Source organism: Bison bison, unplaced genomic scaffold (assembly GCF_000754665.1).
Source record: "Bison bison bison isolate TAMUID 2011002044 unplaced genomic scaffold, Bison_UMD1.0 scf7180017864174, whole genome shotgun sequence".
NCBI lineage: Eukaryota > Metazoa > Chordata > Mammalia > Artiodactyla > Bovidae > Bison > Bison bison.
In genome coordinates, this window is record NW_011494746.1 from 1,758,094 (window position 1) to 1,777,466 (window position 19,373).

Here is a 19,373-nt window from a genome sequence, read left to right on the forward strand (position 1 = left end):
TAGATGTTTTTCTGAAACTCTCTTGCTTTTTCCATGATCCAGTGGATGTTGGCAATTTGATCTCTGGTTCCTCTGCCTTTTCTAAAACCAGCTTGAACATCAGGAAGTTCATGGTTCACATATTGCTGAAGCCTGGCTTGGAGAATTTTGAGCATTACTTTACTAGTGTGTGACAGGAGTGCAATTGTGCGGTAGTTTGAGCATTCTTTGACATTGCCTTTCTTTGGGATTGGAATGAAAACTGACCTTTTCCAGTCGTGTGGCCACTGCTGAGTTTTCCAAATTTGCTGGCATATTGAGTGCAGCACTTTCACAGCATCATCTTTCAGGATTTGAAATAGCTCAACTGGAATTCCATCACCTCCCCTAGCTTTGTTCGTAGTGATGCTTCCTAAGGCCCACTTGACTTCACATTCCAGGATGTCTGGCTCTAGGTCACTGATCACACAATTGTGATTATCTGGGTCGTGAAGATCTTTTTTGTATAGTTCTTCTGTGTATTCTTGCCATCTCTTCTTAATATCTTCTGCTTCTGTTAGGTCCATACCATTTCATCTCTCCAAAATTCATATGTTGAAAACCTGAAGCCCAGTGAAATGGTATTAGAAAGTAGGGCCTTTGAGAGGTGATGAGGAAATGAGGGTGGAACCTTATGAATGGATGTAATGCTCTTAGAAAAGAGATCCCACAGAACTCTGCAGTCTTTCCCACCCTGTGAGGATACAATGAGAAATATGTAACTTGGTAAAATGTCCTTATCTGACCACGCTGGCACCCTAATCTCAGACTTCCACCCTCCAGAACTATGAAAAAAAATTGTTATACATAAGCTAGCCAGTCTGTGGTGGTTTGTTGTAGCAGCCTAAAGAGACTAAAACTATGGGTCATGCTTTGGGAATCGTATCTAAGAAATCATTGCCAAATACAAGGTCATAAATCTTTTCTTTTACATTTTCTTCCAAAAATTTAATAGTTTTGGATTTACCTTAAGGTTAGTGATCCATTTTGAGTTAATATTTTGTGTAGAGTGTAATATATCTAGGTTTACTTTCTGCATTTAGATATCCTGTTGCAGTACCATTTGTTGTGAAAACTGTTCTTTCTCCATTGAATTACCTTAGCATCTTTGTCACAAATCAATTGAACATCCTAGAGAAATTAAAACATGTGTACACATACCAACTTGTACATAAAGTTTATAACAGCATTATTCATTGTAGCCAAAAGTGGAAACAACCTAAATGACTATCAACTGAATGGATAAACAAAGTATAGTATATTCACACAATGGAATATTATTTGACCATAAAAAAATGAAGTACTGACATGTACTGGATAAACCTTGAAAACATTATGCTAAATCAAGAAAAGTCACCAAAAGATCACATCACCTACTGTATGATTCCATTTATATGAAATGTCCAAAATAGGCAAATCTTTGATACACTAATGGTTGCCTAGGGCTGGAGGAAGGTAAGGAAGAATGGGGATGACTGCTAAGGATGTGGGTATTTTGGGAGGTGACCACAGTGTTATAAAACTAATCATGGTGATAGTTTGCACAATTATTAAAAACCATCAAATTGATTATTTCCTTTAAATTGATAAATTATATGTTATGCAAATTATATTCCAGTTAAACTATTACAAAAAGTTAATTGACCAAGAACAAGTCAACTGATTATATATTTGTGAGGGCTTTTCTAAATTTCATTTTGTAACTTTTTGCTGCAAGTATATAACATATAAGAAATCAACTTCATATCCAGAAACTTTGCTAAATTTATTAATTATCTATATATTCTTTTGGATTCTCTGCATACCTAATCATGTCATCTGTAGATAATGATATTTGATTTCTTGTTCTCCCGCCCTTTTATCTTTGGTGAATTATCTCACCTGTTGCACTGGCTAGTACTTTCAGTGTAATGCTAATTAGAAGTAGTCATCCATGTCAGATCCCTAATTTCAGAGAAATCTTCATTATTTCAAAACTAAGTATAATATTAGCTATACCTGTAGATACCATTGATCAGATTAGAGAATTTTCCTTCTATTCCTAATTTGTTGAGTTTCTTTTCAATCAGAAATAAGTGTTACATTTTTACACCTGTTTTTATGAATCTGTTGAAATTATTTTCCCTTTTACTTAATATAGCCAATTGCTTGCCTTTGAATATTAAGCTAACCTTGAATTTCTTTAATAAATAAATACCATGTAGTTGTGATGTATTCGATTTTTTATTGTCTCTGGAGTTGAATTGCTATGTATTTTTAGAACTTTTTGAGTTTAAGAGACACTGGCTTATAATTTTCCTTTTTAAAATATTCTTGACACGTTTTGGTATGATAGTTTTGCTGAAAACACAAAACAAGTTGAGAATGGTGCCTTATTTTTGTTCTCTGGAAGAGTTTGTGTAAAATGCCCATTATTTTTTTTTCTAAATATTTGGAAAAATTTACCATGGAATCTCACCAACTGAGCCTGGAGTTTTATTTTGTTTTGTTTTTGCATGAAGATTTTAAAATATGAATTTAGCTAATTTTCCAGATATAAGATTATTTCTATTTTGTATTTATTCTTGTGTAGTTTTTAAAATAAATGATGTTATTTCTTATTTATCTATTTCATTAAAATTATCAAATTTATTAACAAAAATTATTCATAATGTTCTGATATTATTTTTAAATATAATGTAAGATCTGTGTGATACCTTTTTTAATATCTGATAGTGATAATCTGTGGGAATTTTTCTTTTTTCTTTGGTCTTAGATTATTGAATTAATCTTGATCTTCTAGTTTATTGATTTGTGATACTATCTTTATTATTTCTTACCTTTTCTTTGCATTTAGTTTGCCATTCTTTTTCATCTTGAGATGGATGTTAGATTATGATTTTTCAAACATTTTTCTATTAAATGCATTCCAGGTATAAATTTCCTCTAAGAAAGATTCTAACATCATATTTTCTCTACTTCTATATAAATAAGATACTACACACTAACATATTGATTTTAATATTCATATGGAAAGGATCAAAATAGCCGCTGAAGAATTGATGCTTTTGAACTGTGGTGTTGGAGAAGACTCTTGAAGAGTCCCATGGACTGTAAGGAGATCCAACCAGTCCATTCTGAAGGAGATCAGCCCTGGGATTTCTTTGGGAGGAATGATGCTAAAGCTGAAACTCCAGTACTTTGGCCACCTCATGTGAAGAGTTGACTCATTGGAAAAGACTCTGATGCTGGGAGGGATTGGGGGCAGGAGGAGAAGGGGATGACAGAGGATGAGATGGCTGGATGGCATCACTGACTTGATGGACGTGAGTCTGGGTGAACTCCGGGAGTTGGTGATGGACAGGGAGGCCTGGCGTGCTGCGATTCCTGGGGTCGCAAAGAGTCGGACACGACTGAGCGACTGATCTGATCTGATCTGAGGAAGGGTTTGCCCACTATTTATAGTGACTTTTCATAAAGCTGTTTTGATTAAGATAAGGTAGGATTGCTGCATCAGTTTGTAGATAGACGGATTGATAAATGGATTAGAACAGTCATTAGATCATTTAGTGTACAACATTTTCTAATTTATTATGATTTCTTCTTTTATTCATAGGTTATTTAGAAATTTACTGCTGATTTCCAGACATTTAGGAATTTTCTAAATATCCTCTTGTTACTGATTTCTATTTTAATTTCTCTATTGTCAGAAAACATATATTATTTTAATACTTTGAAGCTTGCTGAGATCTGATTTATGAACTGGTACATGGTCTATTTGGTAAATTCCCCATATGAACTTTAAAAAATGCATGATTCTGCAATTATTAGATGTTAAATTTGGTCAGGTTGGCTAATGATACAGTTCACATCTTTGACTTTTTTGATATAATGTCTGAACTTTTAGACAATGGAGAAAAATTCCTAGAAGTATATAATGTACCAAAAGTTTCTCAAGAAGAAATAAAAAGCTTTATTACTACTAATATAATTATAGCATCGTAAGTATTAATGAAATTGAGATAGTAGTTACAAATTAATCTCACAAAGAAAATGCTAGACCCAGATAGTTTTATAGGCAAGTCCTATCAAAATGTCATAAAACTATTTAATCCTTTACTACTCTTTCTGAAGATAGAAAAGGAAGAATTTGCTAATTCATTTGGTAAAGCCAATGTAACTTTGTTAATAAACCAGTCAAAAACAAAATGAGAAAGGAAAGTTATAGACTCAACTCATTTATGAATCAGTTCAGTTCAGTCACGTCTGACTCTTCACAACCCCATGGACTGCAGCATGCCAGGCTTCCCTGTCCATCACTAACTCCCAGAGTTTGCTCAAATTCATTTATAAATATAGCTGTATAAATCCTAAACAAATTTAGCAACCTGTATCTAATAGTGTGTAATTAATATTCTGCACCCTGAAAATATTAGATTTATACAAAAGTGAAAAGTTATATTACTCACTACATGGCAACCTGCTCCAGTATTCTTACCTGGAGAATTCCATGGACAGAGGAGCCTGGTGGGCCACAGTCTATGGGATCACAAAGAGTCAGACATGACCAAGTGACTTAGGAAGGTAATAGATTAAAGAGGAAAAACCATATGGTCATCTCAATAGCTTCAGAGAAGACAGTTAATAAAATTCATTTTTCCATTTATGATTTTTAAAAATCAACAGTAAACTAGAAGTAGAAGAGAACTTCCTTAACCTGATAGCATAAAATGTATCTATCAGACCACATCAATTAGAACAAATGTGACCTCAGATATTGGAGACACTTGCATTAAAATCAGAAGTTGTGCCCACTAAAATCAATCTGGGATCTAATCCCAAATTGACAATTACTGTGTGAACGCTAGTATGTATGATCTTGAAAAAGTTACTTAAGCCAACTCCTAATTTCCTTGTATATCAAAAATACAGATAATAATAAATAACTTGGTGGAGTATTGAAATAAATAAATAACACAAGAAAGCATCTGTGGTAGATTGCCTGATACAGGAATTTTTACCTGTTTTTCTTGGGCAAGGCCAGTTACATATTTGGCTGTAGTTTGCTAAGTCTGTAATAATACTTACACATATACCAGCCAGGGTTCTAAGTGTATTACATGTGTATGTTAATTCACAACAACTTTATGAGGTAGACACAAAGAGGTCAAACAACTTGCCTAAGGTTACTCAGCTAAGAAATGAGGAAGTCTTGATTGGAATCTCGGCCATCTGGTTCCAGAGCCTGTGTTTTTAACCACTACACTATACTGCCTTTCTAAAGAAAGGGGTTGTAGGTTGTATCAGTTAATTATTGCCTGTTATGTTGCATAATAAATGGTCATAAAACCTCAGGGGCATAGAAGAATGGCATTTATTGATCACATGTTGAAATTGTTGTTAGGCAAATCTGTTCGTCTTGACTGGGCTTCCTCATGTGGCTGGGGGTTGGCTTGCTGGGGGCCCTGGCTGGAACTAGGCAGTATGCCTCTGCTTCAGGTGTCTCTCATCCTGCAGCAGACTAGTCTAGGGATATTCTCAGGATGAACAGCAGAGGTGAAAGAGCAAAATGGAAACACACAAGTACTCTTTCAAGCCTCTGCTGCGTCATGTCTCACATCCTCTGCTGTGTCATAAAACAAATCACTTAGCTAACCCCAGAGTCAAAGTGGGAGGACATTATGAAGGTACATTAAAAAGGCTACGGATCTAAGAATACATCACTTGACACATTGAAGTTGTTTTATAATATACTACAAATGCCAAAGTCTAGGGTTCAGAAATCCTTATATATTAGGGATGATTTCTAAAATAGGGCCTTTGTCAGCAATAGCATTTTGACAATTAAATACAAAACTTTGAAAACACACATGCACGCACACACATACACAAACACACATAAATTTATAGAAAATAGGCAGAAACTTCTTCCAGGAATATTTAGTTCAATTTGTAATCCCAAGGTAGTGGTAGTGATGATGATCACAGCTGACCTTTATGAATTTTCTGTGTGCCCAGCCTTGTTCTCAACACTTTACATGTAGTAACTCCCTTCATCTTTCCAACAACTCTTAAATAGATACTATTAATAGTACCTGTTCTGTTTTACGGATGAAGAAACTAAGAGATTTAGTCATTTCCCAGAGTCACCCACCTTGTTTATAAGATCTCCACATAAAGTTAACTTTCAAAAGCTTTTTATTTTTTGATTGAATTATATCCAGACCACTTTGCCATGGATTTGAAGGGCTTCTATAATCTGGCCCTACCCAATTTAATTATCTGTAACTTCCATTGCTACAAAGTATAATTTTAGAATATGTGATTCTGAGTCCCTCTGTGTATTTCTTCCTACACATGTTCAGCTTTAAAAAGTGTTACAAGAATGCTTAATGTGAATAATTAAACTTATTTCTAAGGGATGAAGTGTAAACTAAAGCTATTTTATTCTTTTGCTCCAAAAGTGGAGGCCTTTGCTTTGATTTTTTTTTTCTCACTCAATAAACAGAGATCTCTGCACTGATTTAGAGCTTTCTTAAAAATAAAATTCTATTTAATTTGGCCACTTGATGAGAAAGACGAGCTGTAAGTCTTTCTGAGATACAATGTAAGTGACAGCATATATGTCCATAAAAGGAGCATTTCTAATTCCACTGTAGAAAGTGAAGAGGAACTGAAGAGCCTCTTGATGAGGGTGAAAGAGGAGACTGAAAAAGCTGGCTTGAAATTCAGCCTTTAAAAAACTGAGATCATGGCATCCAGTCTCATCACTTCATGGCAGATAGAAGGGTGAAAAATGGAAACAGTGACAGATTTTATTTCTTGGTATCAACAATCACTGTGAACAGTGACTGAAGTCATGAAATTAAAAGATATGCCTTGCAAGGAAAGCTATGACAAACCTCAACAGCATATTAAAAAGCAAAGAGATCACTTTGCCAACAACGGTCCATATAGTAAAAACTATGGTGTTTCTGGTAGTCATGTACAGATGTGAGGCTGAGCACCACAGTTTGATACTTTCATACTGTGCTGGAGAAGACTCTTGAGAGTCCTTTGGACAGCAGGGAGATCAAACCAGTCTATCCTAAAGAAAATCAATGTTGAATATTCATTGGAAGGACTGATGTTGAAGCTGAAGCTCCAGTACTTTGGCCACCTGATGCAAAGAACCGACCCACTGGAAAAGACCCTGATGCTGGGAAAGATTGAAGGCCAAGGGAGAAGAGGGCAGTAGAGGATGAGATGGTCAGATAGCATCACTGACTCAGTGGACATAAATTTGAGCAAACCCTGGGAGATAGTGGAGGACAGAGGAGCCTGGCATGCTACATTCCATGAGGTCTCATAGATTTGGACACAACTTAGCGACAGAACAACAACAAATTCCACTGTGCTCCTGTTTCAGATGTTTGAGAATCAAGAGGTACATACACATTTCCTGTGTTCTGAGACGATTTCTGAATAAATTCTTATCTTATTCAACAGGTGGGTTTTCAGAAAAGACATATGAATGGAGCTCCGAGGAGGAGGAGCCAGTGAAAAAGGCAGGACCGGTCCAAGTCCTCATTGTCAAAGATGACCATTCCTTTGAATTAGATGAAACTGCTCTAAATCGGATCCTTCTCTCAGAGGCTGTCAGGGACAAGGAAGTCGTCGCTGTATCTGTGGCTGGAGCATTTAGAAAAGGAAAATCCTTCCTAATGGACTTCATGTTGAGATACATGTATAACCAGGTAGGGAAGAAGTTTAAAAAGTTTTCTGATTTCTGTGCTTCTATCCGTTTGTGTTTTTATTTATAGTAGTGTCCAATGTTTCCATTATTATGTTCCCTAAAGATGAACTAGTTTAAAAATGCTATCATGTAACCATTCCAACTCTGGTGCTTTGGGGACCAAACTATATAGGCCACTTTGTCTGAAGCCACTTTGCTACATTTCCCTTAGAACGTAACACATTTTAAAAAATTCTTCTGCAAATAGACAAGTACAGTGATACAGTTATAAACTTTACATGTTAGTGTTTAAAATGCCGAATAACTTTTGTCATAATTTTTATTATAATTATTTTGTGCCCAACATTTACTATGACATTTTTCATACATGCAGCAAAGCTAAAAGAACCTTGCAGTGAATACCTGGATGTGCACTGCTTAGATTGTACCAATAACATTAATAATCTTGCTTTACTACTTTTGTTGTATCCAGCTATTCTTCCCTGTTTCAATCTATTGCTCTATCTTATTTTTGATTCATTTCAAAGTAAATTGTTGACTTCAGTATTCTTCCCTATAAATATTTCAATATACATCATTATTATGTATTTCAGTATTTATTTAGTTTTTTTCTTTTGTTGTAACATTTACATGTAGTTACATCTGAAGTGTATATCTGTTTTGTGGGGGGAAATGTAAATACCTGGGTAGCCCCAAATCCTATCAAGTGTATCTTGCTGTTAACCTCACAAAGTTCTGTTATCTTTTCCCACTCAGTTCTCACCTTTAACCCACCCCCAAAGGCAACCAACACCGTGGTTACATTTGAAATAATAGTGTGGCATAGAAAAGAGGCTTTAGGGGGCATGCAACCAACCAAAAGCAGAAGGATAAATAGGAGATTAGAGTGGGGGAACAGAAAGAAGTTGAGAGAATACCAGTATTTTTGTCTACCCTTTTACCCATAGCAATTCAGATACAAATATGGATGTTGAGGCAGAATAGACATACTACCCAAAGAAACTTTGTGTTATGCATTTATATAATAATTAACCATTTTGGATTAATCTTTTATATAGGTGAGATATTTTTGAACAGCTTTGTAATGTTAACTTTAACATCTTCTATCTCTAGCCTCCAAACAAACCAATAACAGAATGACCAAAATACATTCAGGCTTTTAAAACAAACAAAATTCTTGCCATTTTCTATTTCTGTCATACCAACATTAGTACACTGCTTAACACAGGTAGGAAAACTGAATGAACAAAATTAGAATACTTTCCATTCTTTCAGGTTATGTAGTTTCAGGCATAACCATAATTTTAATTGTGAAATAAACATTGAAATACTTGATAATGCTTCTCACGTTGCTTATGTTAAATAGTATTTGCTCAAATTAAAGTGTAACAGATTTGATTTTGTTGTTCTACACCTATTGCTAGGTACTTATCCTCCTGCCATTTGTTCCCTCCTTCCCCAATCTGGAGAAGCATTTGTGTATATTCTTATTGTGTATATCTTGACATAATATTCTCTCTCATACCTTTATTTCTTTGTTTCTGGAATGCCCTTGCTGAGTTTGCTCACCTGGGAAATGCCTAAACATCATTCAAGTCTTAGCTCTAATATCACTTCTCCTGTGATGTCTTAACTAAGAGTTAGTTGTTTCTTTCTATATGCTTCCAGTTATGTCTAAAATACACACCCATTTTGGCATACATGTATCGCATCATAATGCTTTGTTAGCATGTCTGTCCCCCCTATTAGGCTGTGAGCTTCCTCTTATCTGGAATGATATCTTTGTATCCGCAGGATGTAGCATACCATGTGACATATGATTGCTCTTCCATATTAATTTTTTTGAATGTGTAAATAAAGCAATTGTATCAGTATAATAGATGTGTATATGTTGTTTTCCTTTTGTCTGGAGTTGAAGAGGAATACTAACTGGTACAGGTGAGTAGAAGAACCTGTACTATATATCTAGTTTAGTATCATAGACTTTCTTAATTTACAGGAATCAGTTGATTGGGTTGGAGATCACAATGAACCATTGACTGGTTTTTCGTGGAGAGGCGGGTCTGAACGAGAGACCACGGGAATCCAGATATGGAGTGAAATCTTCCTTATCAATAAACCTGATGGTAAAAAGGTATGATGCGAGCTTCTTAAAGAAAATTGAATTTTCACTTACCAGCGGTTACCACTTTTCAGGATCCTCAAAAATGCTCTTTTAAAAACTAATTTTGACCATTTGACATGAAGTTTAAAAGGGAAGTGGGTAGCATCTTATTTCATGTTCCCAGCTTCCTTGCTGTTGATCATAGTAGGCAAAATCATAGGGACAGTAGAACAGCAGATCAGTTAGCAATGCTGTTTCTGTTTTGTTGGATTGCCAGTGAAAATTAATCATTACAGTATTCAGCAGCAAATTAATATTTCTGTTTTCAGTGGCATTCATGGCACGTGTGAAAAATTACCTATTAAATATTCATTGCTGATGGTTTGCTTTAGTCCTTATGGAATTAACTTTGTGGTAACCCTAATGCCCTGCATGTTCTATAAGATATCAATAATGTACTCTACTTGCCTACAGGTTGCAGTGCTATTGATGGATACTCAGGGAACCTTTGATAGTCAGTCAACTTTGAGAGATTCTGCCACAGTATTTGCCCTTAGCACAATGATCAGCTCAATTCAGGTATGGAATAAAATAAATCCATTTTGATGGATATTTCTTTAAATAAAATTATGAATATATATATTTGTATGTAAATGTGGTAGTGAGACAAACAACAGAAATGTATATTATATGTATATTATTTGACTCAATTAGCATACTAGTTCTTATTATTTCTATAAGAGTAGAATTGTTTTTAATTACTGTAATCTAATTTCTGATCAGTTTTCAAATTGCCTACTTTAACCAGAAAACATTATCTTATTGATAATTTTTTCTGTTTAAAGTCTACAATTCCCTGGTGGCTCAGACAGTAAAGTGTCTGCCCGCAATGCAAGAGACCCAGGTTCGATCCCTGGGTCGGGAAGATCCCCTGGAGAAGGAAATGGCAACCCACTCCAGTACTCTTGCCTAGAAAATTCCATGGATGCAGGAGCCTGGTGGGCTATAGTCCATAGAGTCACAAAGAGTTGGACATGACTGAGCGGCTTCCATCACTTCAAACTCAGTAATTTTAATGTATGTAGTTACATTGTAACCACCTATTCTAAGTTTTATTTAATGAAACAAAATTTATAGATGTAAAAATTATATATATATATATATATATACACACACACACACACACACACACACAACTTTTTATAGTACCTTAAGGTACATTTCCTAGAGAAGGAGATGGCAACCCACTCCAGTATTTCTTGCCTGGAGAATTCCATGGACAGAGAAGCCTGGCAGGCTACAGTCCATGGGGTCGCAAAGAGTCAGACATTACCAAGTGACTAACACACAAAGTACATTTAGGAAAGTAAATGTCTTTCTCTCCTTTTCTCGCTCTCTATTTTTTTTAAGTATTGTTTTTGAAGTTATTGTACACTTTATAATTGTCCTGAAAGCCCTTAAGGCTTTTACTATGATCATAGCACACACAGCATAAACATTTTAAGACAATTTTTAGATATTTTCTATTCACTAGAAAGAGCAAGAAGAGAAAGTGATCAAGAAACAGACCATTAAAGAAAGGTAAAATAATTTTAAAGGGTAGGAAAGGCAGAGTGGTTAGGATGAGTAAATCAAAGCTGAGATCATAAGCCTGTAGGGAGAATGGACCCAGTGAACAGGCAACCAGGGCATGTGTAGCTAGGACAATGAAAAGATGGATAGAAGGAAGACTGAACTTTTTTATAAAGAACTTTAAAATGAAAGTCATGATTATAACCTATGATTGACTAGTTTTTTTTAAAAAAGTATAAGTTTCAGGTGTATAATATTATAGTTCACTTTTTTTTAATTTAAATTTATTTATTTTAATTGGAGGCTAGTTACTTTACAATATTGTATTGGTTTTGCCATACATCAACATGAATCCGCCCCGGGTATACACGGGAACACCCCATCCTGAATACAGTGATCGCACCATAAGTCTAGTATCCATCTATCGCCACATAGTTACCCCTTTTTATCCATTTTGCCCAGCCCTCACCCCTCTTGTCCCCAGGTAACCAGTAATCTGATCTCTGTGAGTTCACTTTTATTTTATTCATTCACTTATTCCACATGAGTAAAATAACATATTTGTTTTTATCCATCTGACCCATTTCACTTAGCATAATATCATCAAAGTCCATCCATGTTGTCACAAAGGCTGGATTTCCTTCTTTTTATGGCTGAGTAGTAATCCAGTGTGTGCATGTATGTGTTATATCTTTATCCATTCATCCTTTGGACACATAAGGACTTTCTGTATCTTGGCTACTGTAAATAGTGATATATTGAACATAAGGGTGCATATATCTTTTTAAATAGTATTTTCATGTTCTTCAGATAAATACCATTACTGGGTCATATGGTAGTTCTGTTCTTAACTTTTTTAAGAATCTACATACTGTTTTCCCTAGTGGCTGCACAAATTTACAATCCTACTAATAGTATATGAAGGTTCCCTTTTCTCCACATCCTCTCCAACATGTAACTGTTCCTTATCTTTTCAATAATAGCCAGTCTAACAGGTAGGAGGTAGTATCTCATTGTGGTTTGTTTACTCTTTTAATGTATTGTTGGATTCAGTTTGCTGATATTTTGCTGAGGATTTTTGCATTTATATTCATCAGGGAATTGGCGTAGTTTTCTTTTTTTGTGGTGTCCATCTCTGGTTTTAGTATCAGGATAATGCTGGCTTCATAAAAAGGATTTGAAAAAGTTTTCGGAATGTTTTTAGGAAGATAGATATTAAATCTTCTTTGAATGTTTTATAGAATTTGCCATTGAAGCCATCTGGTCCTGGGTTTATATTTGTTGGGAGTTTTTTGATTCCTGTTTAAGTCTCTTTTTAGTAATCAGTTTATTCAGATTTTTCTTTTTTAATGATTCAGTTTTTGGAGATTGCATGTTTCTAGAAATTTATCCATTTCTTCTAGGTCATCCAATTTGTTGACATATAACTGTTCATAGTAGTCTCTTATAATCTTTTGTATTTCTGTGATATCAGTTGTAATTTCTCCTCTTTCATTTCTGATTTTATTTATTTGAGCCCTCTTTCTTTTTCTCTTGGTGAGTCTAGCTAATGACTTGTTGAATTTATTTATCTTTTCAACTAGCTTTTAGTTACATTGATATTTTTATTTTTTAATCTCTATTTTCTTTATTTCTGCTCTCATCTATTATTTCCTTCCTTCTACAAACTTTGGGCTTTGTTCTTTTTTTCTAGTCTCTTTAGGTGTAAAATTAGATTGTTTATTTGGGAATTTTCTTGTTTTTTGAGGTAGGCCCATATTGCTATGAACTTCCTTCTCAGAAGCATTTTTGCTACATCTCATGGATTTTGATGTGTGGTATTTCTGCTCGCATTTATCTTTAGGTATTTTTAAATTTCTCTTTTTATTTCTTTCATGATCCATTGGTTATTCAGTAGCACATTATTTAATCTCCACATTTTCCTGTTTTTTTCCCCTTTTTTTTCCTTGTGAATGATTTCTGGTCTCATACTATTGTGGTTGGAGAAGCTGCTTTGATATGATTTCATTCTTCTTTGAATTTATTAAGGTTTTTTTTGTGACCTGACATGTCCTTGAGAATGGTTCATGTTCACTTGTGAAGTGTGTATATTCTGTGCTTTTTGACAGAATGATCTTTATGTATCTGTTCAGTCAGTGTGATCTAGTGTGTTGTTAAGTCCAATGTTTCCTTGCTGATACTCTGTCTGAATGATCTATTCGTTGAGGTAGCCGTAAGATTGACTAACTTTTAAAAATATACTTCTTAATTTAATTAGCCTTTAAAATACTGACTTAATATCTAACTTCTAACAAGTCAATTAAAAATGGATTATTTTTGCCTTTTAAATAATTTTTATTTATATTTTTCCTGTAGACATTAAATATTTTCACTGAAAAATCTGCTAAGTCCTTAGTAATGACTATTATTATCTGAGAAATAATCTGTTATTGAAAAAAGTACACAAAGTATACTGTTTGTATCAGTACATAAACAAACATCATTAACTTTTCTTTGAAGTTACTGATATTTATCCTCTTTCTCAGGAAAAAAAAGAGTTTTACTTTAATCTATTCATGAAGCAATAAAGCATGTGTCTGAGGATGTAAGCAACATATTCAGAACTTCCTTGTGATGAAATTTTCTATAGACTTAAATAATTGATTGTAAAGAAGCCAATATAATTTTTCAAGACAAAATTTTATATATGGGTTATTAAGATCCAGATTGCTATTATTTTGGTAAGCTTATAAGAATGATTATTTTAATACTAATTGATGAATTAGGTTCATGAAATAATTTTAACATTCTGCCTCCAAAACAGGTGGCTACTATATTTCTGGAACAGTTTTATGATCATTGTATTAATGCATTGTTTACTGTCTCTCAGGCTTTCTTTACTTCTCTCTCAAGGTCTTATAAATATCATTATAGAAGAATATACATGAGAGAGTTTGATTTTATGATAATTGATATTTCAAAAATAGAGAATAGCAAAATAAGTGCTTAGTTTGTTGTTTATTATTTTCTCATTTTGATTTTATTTCTTAATCAAGGTTTATAATTTATCTCAAAATGTCCAAGAGGATGATCTTCAGCACCTTCAGGTAACAGTATTTATAGTCTGTTTTATATATCTGGTAATCTTTTGGGCATGGATAGCAGAACTTTAAGATTTTGTCAGGCCTTCTTGTACTTGTAAAAGGTAACAGTCAGAAAGATTTAAAAACATAACCAAATGGAAGTTGTCACATTTCCAGGTTTCTTGTTCTAACCCTGTATGCTTATGTTCTTTCTAGTTCAGTTTTCAAAGTCCTTTGTTTCAGTAAAGCTACTTGCTTGTCGACCCTGTATATGGGAAAATATATGGCACGTTAGAGTGGAAAAAGAACTTTTGGTTTAAAAATGGCCCAAAATGTGAAGTTGAAGTCTTATGGTCAAGGATTTAATAATTGTTAGTATAATATCAGTTATATGCTAGATTTTTTTCCTGTGGACCACTTTATAGCTATGGGTGAACACCTGATGGTAACTCATAGAATTCTATTTTAGATCTGAAAGAAACCTCAGGAACACCTAACTTATCCTTAATATTTTATGAATGAGAAATTGTTTCTGAAAAAGAATGAGTTGCCAGTTAGTGACAGAGTGGGAATAGAAATCTCATCATCTGATTGGACTCGGTGTTTCTTTCACTCTCCAGGCCGCATTTAAATCTCAAATTAGTAGAAGATTAGATATTTCCTAAAGGTAGTTCTCATCTCTGTCACACTCTCTTCTCTCTTTCAATTCATGTTATTAATAGCTACATATTAATAGAAAAACCTATTGTTTCTCTGATAGTTTCCCTCTGCTTATTTTACAGAAAATTTTGCTTTTAATATATTATCTTGGCAATAAGGGCCCTACGCAGTGTAACAGATAACAAAGGATAATAGCACAGGGTGATCTGTGAGGCTGGAACTATTATTTGGAGTTCACATCTAGCGTTACTCCCAAATATGTTTCTGGTACATCACACTGATCAGTTATGAAAAATAGACGATATGCTGAATAATTGTTAGATGTTTCTTTGAGTGAGTACAGCTGCTTCTTTAGGTGTGTGTCATAACCTAGCCAGTTAATGACATGGCACTGTCCAGTACCTGTTTAAGATTTCTAAAAAAGGACTGATTTTGGACTGTGATATTGAGTAAGTAATCAATCTCTTTTTGAGATCATTTAAAATTTTTTCCTGTAAATGACATCACCTCATTCTTTCTCAGAAAAGACTGTGAGTTCAAATTATGTTAGTATATGATTCTGATGAAAATGAGTAATGATTCTGGTCCCCAGACCAGCTTTTAAACATAATATTCCAGACTTTCATTTAATTACTATAATCAGATACCTAGGTACTATCATTTGCTTTCTAGATTCCCACAGTTTTCACAGGAGAGGCAATGTAGTTCTTTGGGGGCAATTCTAAAAGGCCAAAGGAGGGAAGTCCCCTGTGTCAGCACCCTTCCCCAACTCTGAGGTGCCTCTGAAGCTTGCTACTCTTGTGTGATAAAGTGGCATTTCCTTTGTACATATTGGAAAACCCACTTGGCCAGTCTGAACAGAACTCTCTCCAGAGGCCCAATCACAGGGACCACCTCAAGTCTGTGTTCTCTAAAACATTACATTTCTGGTGAAACAAAATGATACGGTACATCTCAATTGGGAGCAATAAAAAATAAAAGGTGGTTTATTTGATTCTTCACTTTTAAACCAAATGTGTTGTTATTGTTGGTCAGTCGCTAAGTCGTGTCCGATTCTTGGCGACCCCATGAACTTCCACGCCAGGCTTTGCATGCCAGGTTTCCTGGCCCTTCACTATCTCCCAGAGCTTGCTCAAACACCTGTATGCCTTTGTAATAATCGAGGCCATTGTGCCATTAAATTTCCTCAGGCAACAATTTTTGTAAATTATCCTACTTAGTTTATAGCTCTCTGGTCTAATCTATGCAAGTTTTGCTTTGAAAGGTCATTTCACATGTTTCTTTGTCTCTTATCTTCCCCACAAAAAAATTGTCCTACATTCTAGATATAAAGGTGTTATCTTTAAAATGGAAACTTCATTTTTGGCAAAACTAATACAATTATGTAAAGTTTAAAAATAAAATAAAATTAAAAAAATAAAATAAAATAAAATGTACTCTATGTCCTTAATTTTAAAATATATGATTACGGTAGCTCTACTTAATCTAATACTTAGTTACTTACAATGATTATTGCAGTCTTAATAATATAGTATTATGTTACAGCTAAAGAAAAAAATTAGTGAAAGAAAGCCAAGAAGATACTGAAGTTTTCTCTCTTTGTGTGTGTGGGTGCATGTGTGTGTGTGTGCGGATGTGTGATTTTCCTTGTAGCTTTTCACTGAATATGGCAGGCTGGCAATGGAAGAAACATTTCTGAAGCCATTTCAGGTGAGTGGGTATTAAATGATAATAAATTCTTATAAGAGTTTCCTGAAGACTATAACCAGGTATATTAATTGAGAGAGTCATGTTTCTTTCTCCATTCACAATAGCAAAAAAAAAAAAGAAAGAAAAGAAAAGAAAAAACATTGATAGTTAAGTAGAAAAATCCAAAATATAGAAACCTTTATGGAGAAAATATTTTCAAAATTTCATTAAAGATCATAAAGAAAAATTTTTATAAGCCAGAGAGATATAGTATGATTCCAGATGGCATGATTTAATGTTGTGGAGAATCTAGTTTTCCTCAAATTAACCAATAAACTCAGTGCAATTCCAATTAAAACTATAACAGAATTTTTTGAGAAATGCAACACATTTTTCTATAACTTATCTGGGAAAATTAAGTTCTCTTTTAAGTCAGTTTTTAAAAAGAAAATCCAAATTGGGGGATTGAATACATAATAGAGAACCATAGCAATGAAAATGGTGCAATTCTGCACAGATATGAGGGGAAAAACCTGATGAAACTAAACAGCATTCAGAAATATCTCTCTCTGTATGGAAACCTTGCATTCATTAGTGGTCACATCATAAATCAGTGGGAAATGAGGGTTTGGAAAAACTAACTCACTTTTTGAAGAAAAAAATTGAATTTCTACTGAACACCATATATGGAAGGGATTCCCCAATTGTATTAAAAAACTAAATAAGGAATTTAAAAGTATAAAGTTAATAGAATAAAATATTGGAGAATATCGTCCTGAACCAGTGTGAAGAAACATTTATTCACTAAGACTCCCCCAGCAAAAAATGTGGTGAAAAATTGATGGATATTACTATATCAGAATAGAGTATTTCTGTTTATCAGAAGACTCTAAACAAAGTGACTCAATTGGTAGAAGGTACTAACAGTGTCAAAAGTCAACAATGGATTAATGTATAGAATGTGCAAGGAAGTACTGCAGTTAAGAATTGGATGACCATCAAAAACTGGCAAAGGAACCAATACACACCTATGCTGCTGCTGCTGCTGCTAAGTCGATTCAGTCGTGTCCAACTCTGTGCGACCCCATAGATGGCAGCCCACCAGGTTCCCCCGTCCCTGGGATTCTCCAGGCAAGAACACTGGAGTGGCTTGCCATTTCCTTCTCCAATGCATGAAAGTGAAAAGTGAAAGTGAAGTCATTCAGTAGTGTCGACTCTTCATGACCCCATGGACTGTAGCCCACCAGGCTCCTCTGTCCATGGGATTGTCCAGGCAAGAGTACTGGAGTGGGTTGCCATTGCCTTCTCCAGAGATGGACTATTCCTATGGGTTTGCAAACAGTCAGACACGACTGAGCAACTTTCACTTTCAAATAAGCCATGGACTTTGAGTGATTATGATAGCAGTGTAGTTTTATTCTTGGTTAAAAAAAAAAAGATACTATTCTGGTGAATAATGTTTATAGTAGGAGAGGCTATGCATGTGTCAGGGCAGGTGGTATATTTATGGCAAATCTTTGTACCTTTCTCTCAGTTTTACTATTCTAAAAAAAGTCTTAAAAAATCCCAAACAATTAAAAAATGATAAACTGAACTTAATTTAAAAGTTAGGCTGTTAAAGGAAACCTGAATGACTAACACATTTTCTAAGGAATGTTAAGTCTTATTGATAATCAGTTAAAAATTAAAATGAGATACCACTTTTACACTCATTAGATAGGCAAAATGTGGAATATGGGGATAAATACCAAATGATTGCTAGAATATGGATAAACGGGAACACTCAGACCCTATTGGTTAATAAGTGCAGCTTGTAGCAGCCATTCTGTGGAACAGGGCAAATATATAAGGATACTCATTGTAGCATTCATAGATCCTTAGTAGCAGGAAGTTGTAGCCAGCACAGGTGTCCATCACTTGAAGAACGGATACATAAAATAGGTTGAAAGACATACTCTGAAATATTTTTCAACATCCAAAGGCAATGAACCTGAAGTATAAGTAACATGACTAAAGTATTAAAATTTATATTAAATTAGTAGAGGGAAAGTTCGAGTTCTATAACATGATACTATTTGTGATTATTTAAAACTTCTTCATATGCAAAATAATTTATGTTAGAGTGAGTGTGGTTGAGAGCAGACAGTTGATGGGAGTGGGAATCTGGGGAAAATATGATAAAGTAAAACCAAAAAAGGGACCTTTGTATGGAAAGATGTTGGTATGCTGTGAGTGAAGGAGGGTGAGTCTCTCCTCTGAGATCTGGAGAAGAGGTGGGGAGAGGAGTTGAGATAGAATGAAATGAATCTCTGCTTACAGTCTCCTGTGTGGTTTATAATACCTATTAGACTCTGTTGTCTTTTTAAAAATAATTTTTCACGTTAATAGTTGAAGTATTGTATAATAATTGGGCTATTTGCTTTCATTTTTCTCTTCTCTGAACTTGCTACCTCAGAACTCATTGGCATATATTGGGTAGTTCAGTTCAATTCAGTTCAGTCGCTCAGTCGTGTCCGACTCTTTGCGACCCCATGAATCGCAGCACGCCAGGCCT

At 34.5% G+C, this 19,373-nt stretch overlaps 1 protein-coding gene across 1 annotated transcript in view; it reads left to right on the plus strand.

Annotated features, from left to right (window-relative positions):
• The window catches only part of ATL1 (atlastin GTPase 1), an 87,614-nt gene that overhangs the window by 34,303 nt on the left and 33,938 nt on the right, over positions 1-19,373 (plus strand). Inside the window, exons 3-7 of the mRNA XM_010842255.1 lie at positions 7,486-7,733; positions 9,732-9,866; positions 10,311-10,415; positions 14,444-14,494; positions 16,784-16,840. Coding sequence (XP_010840557.1) covers positions 7,486-7,733; positions 9,732-9,866; positions 10,311-10,415; positions 14,444-14,494; positions 16,784-16,840 — 596 coding nt within the window. The remainder of the gene's footprint in view (positions 1-7,485; positions 7,734-9,731; positions 9,867-10,310; positions 10,416-14,443; positions 14,495-16,783; positions 16,841-19,373) is intronic.